Source organism: Bidens hawaiensis, unplaced genomic scaffold (genome assembly GCF_021521415.1).
Source record: "Bidens hawaiensis isolate Kalapana, Puna unplaced genomic scaffold, B.hawaiensis_p1.1 tig00419396_1, whole genome shotgun sequence".
NCBI lineage: Eukaryota > Viridiplantae > Streptophyta > Magnoliopsida > Asterales > Asteraceae > Bidens > Bidens hawaiensis.
Window position 1 is genome coordinate 1,940,822 of NW_027504847.1, and position 3,390 is coordinate 1,944,211.

At 31.3% G+C, this 3,390-nt stretch overlaps 1 protein-coding gene across 1 annotated transcript; it reads left to right on the plus strand.

The window, feature by feature from the left end:
- The first annotated feature begins 1,705 nt into the window (after positions 1–1,705).
- LOC143608656 (uncharacterized) lies at positions 1,706–2,204 on the plus strand. Its single transcript, XM_077083635.1, has one exon. It carries the CDS (start codon positions 1,937–1,939, stop codon positions 2,141–2,143), a length of 207 nt encoding a protein of 68 aa, XP_076939750.1. The 5' UTR covers positions 1,706–1,936; the 3' UTR covers positions 2,144–2,204.
- The last annotated feature ends 1,186 nt before the right edge of the window (positions 2,205–3,390 follow it).

Sequence of the window (3,390 nt, forward strand, 5' to 3'; positions counted from 1 at the left end):
TAATACATATTTTGGGAATTTGTTTGAAATGACACATAAAACCTGAAAAACGTATTCATAAACGCATATTTTGGGAATTTTCCCTTAATTAAAGCCTCTACAATCCTTTCAAGACAAATTATACAAGTTCGATCGATGTTTCAACTTGATTTGTTGGGTGTATGAATTACTTATACACTAGGTTAGTGTCCCGTGTAACATACGAATGAAAAATATATAAACGTCATATATACATATACGAATTACATAATGAACATTATAATTTTACAAATTATAAGATATTGAATAATGAATATTAATGAATGGGTAATTACATATTTCAAAAAATACATAGATTAGTAAGTATAATTTGTTTATGTATTTTAAAATAAATCAAAATGGAAGCAGGTAAATCTATACCTATTAAGGAAAAGAGAAGAGTAAAAGCAAATTATTTTACTTGAGTTGATAAGAACATTTTAAAAGCAAGATTTAATCACTTATATTTCTTTATTTATAGCTTAAAAGTATTTTAAATATAGCAATCGAGTAAAATAAAATAAAGTAATGTTTTTATTTTAAAACATAAATTTAATTAATTATTACACTATTTTTATTTTTTAACAATGCTTTAAATTATATAAATTAATTAATTTACTAAAATTGTAAGTAAAGATCATCATCATCATCGTACTCAGTATATCCCACCAATAGCAAAGCTATGGTAGGGTCTGAGGAGGGTAAGATGTAGACAACCTTACCTTAATCCCATAGGGATAGAGAGGCTGCTTCCGGTGAGACACCCGGCTCAATAGTAGTTTTGCATCAAGCCTTGGACATAAGACACATAAGACACAATCATCGGGACACCGGCTGATTGGTGCATGTACCGTTGTCTTTCGGCTATCAACGCCACCACATGATGCCTGATTAACCTTCCGCCACTTTTAACGTTATTTTCACGAGATTAGTAAAATAACGTCAAAATTAATGCAATTTTACTTTTGTCCACCCAAGGGTTCACACATATATAGATTATATGTGCGCACCGCAAGCAGGGCGTATTGTAAGTAAGTAAATATATACTTGTAATAAAAACTTGATTCGTAATAAAAACCAATGTAGCTGAAAAATTAATGCAAAGATATATGTAATGTGAAAATGTAAGAATTTATAAGATGAAAAAGGAAATGTCATTTTAGATATCCTCTTATAAATTGTACTTAATACAGGTTAGCTTTTGGTGGTGAATTCCATCTATTTACGCTTTTTGAGTTCATGATTTAATCAAAGAACACCACTTGTCTCCGATTGACAATAAACAGAAGGTATTGCATGAAATTATCATGACTACTTTATGGTGTATTTGAAAGGTTAGGATTGAGACACTAGGCTATCTATCAATTAAAAATCGTATTCGATTTGTGAAGTGATAGAGAAGATGAAGATATTGGGCTATCTATGGATTAAAAATAGATTTTCTTTTAAGTCTTTTATACGGAAAGATTTGTAAATCTTTCGGTTTTAGTTGTTTTTTTCTTTTTTTTACCTTTAATATCGTCTTGCCAGTGGTGTCATTTTTTTTTATTGAAAGCCGTGGTTAAAAGAAAAAAAATATAAAAAGAAAAAGAAGAAAATCACGTTATATGGCAAAACCTAAAAGACAATAAATCTTTTACACGTGTAAGTAAAACAACTCACATATAACTAGATACATTCATGTATCTTATTAAATAACCTATCCACATGGTTATCATCCAACGGTTGTAAACAATACCCAACCTTTGACTCCTAGGTTGTTCGTTCGTACGTTTGGCTTATAAAACCTTCAAGCATGAACTATTTCACATCCCAATATGTCATCCTGATTCATACAACTATTCATTCCTACGTTGTTTGTTCAAACAATATTATAAACCAACCAACTAGCTAGAAGCTTGATTCTTAAATTTCTTATATGGTTGTGTTTTGCTTTTTGGTGGATCAAACTCGAAAGATACGAAGGACGAAACCCGTGGCCGGATTGTGTTCGAGGTGCCGCAGAGGAGCTCAAGTCGCCGACATGTTAACCTCAACTAGATTCTGCTACATCCCATTTTACTGGAGGTCTTGGAAGGCCATCATATGTACGTTTTGTGGTGCCACTCTTAAAACATACCGATGATTATTATCATATCTTTGATATGGATATGCTGTTTTTTTTTTCTTTTTTGTGTAGTTGTGTACTTTTTATAATAACACAATATATCAATTACTAGTGATCTTGTTGTTTTAAATTAGATTTCTTGAGAATCATAAGCTTTTGGTTCTTTAAGTGATAATGAAATGTCTATTTGACTAATCAATATTAACAAAATGTCCGGTTGATCAATCCCATTTCAAAATGCTCATGCTAAAACCCATCACGGGATTTTAGTCAATTACATTCTGCCACCTGTCCAAAATAATCTCAGGAAAATCAAAAGAATCTCGTCGGATGCTAATACATAATCTCGCCGGACACCAAAATAATCTTGTCGAACCGGGGGTTTTAAGATGAGTGGCAAAAGTTGGTTGGCTGAAAATCTAGTCAGGCTAATGATTAAAAATTAGCAGATCGACATGATTTAGGACGAACATTTTGGAAACGAGGGAGATGGACGCTGATGTTGATAGCGCGTGTCTTTTCAAACATAACCATGAAATCTTTGCTACACATTATATTATTGTTTACCTTTTCTATACCATAAAATCTGGAATTAATTTCGTTTTTCTGTTAGATGACTATTCTTAAAAAATATACTGTTATTATTTCTATTATTAAAAAAAATATTCTACATATATTGGTTTTGAATGAATAGTATGGATCAATATAAGAAGAAAAAATTAACCGAGAAAGAAAATTGTTAATACCAAATGTCATTATCTTTATGATTAAGAGTATAAATTTGATAGGTTTAATAGAAGTACAATCGTTGTCCCGTAACAATGAATTGGTCGATGAATAATCAGTACACGTATATGTTCACCTATGTATAATTGACACTAGATGGGACACATAACCATTAACTAGAATTGCATATGGTGCAATCTTAATTTCAAAACTTAATACAAAACTTCCGACCTATTTAATTCGACCTATATAATCTCAAATGGCTCGCGGTAGGTTCTTCATTCTTGCATAATCAGCACGACAGCACCCCAAACACTTTTTTTTAAACGAAGATTTTTTTTATTTAGGCCACTGCACTACGGGAGAGTAGATGATGTGAAACACTTTAATTTCTTGTGGCCCGGCTTTTTTCTTTTTTTGGGGATAAGGTGGACCAAACAGCGAAAAATTTATACATTAATAAAACTAAGTACAATGATAAGAAAAGACTTGATACGTCGTGGGACATGTTTGTAACTATAAACACTTTTAACATCTAA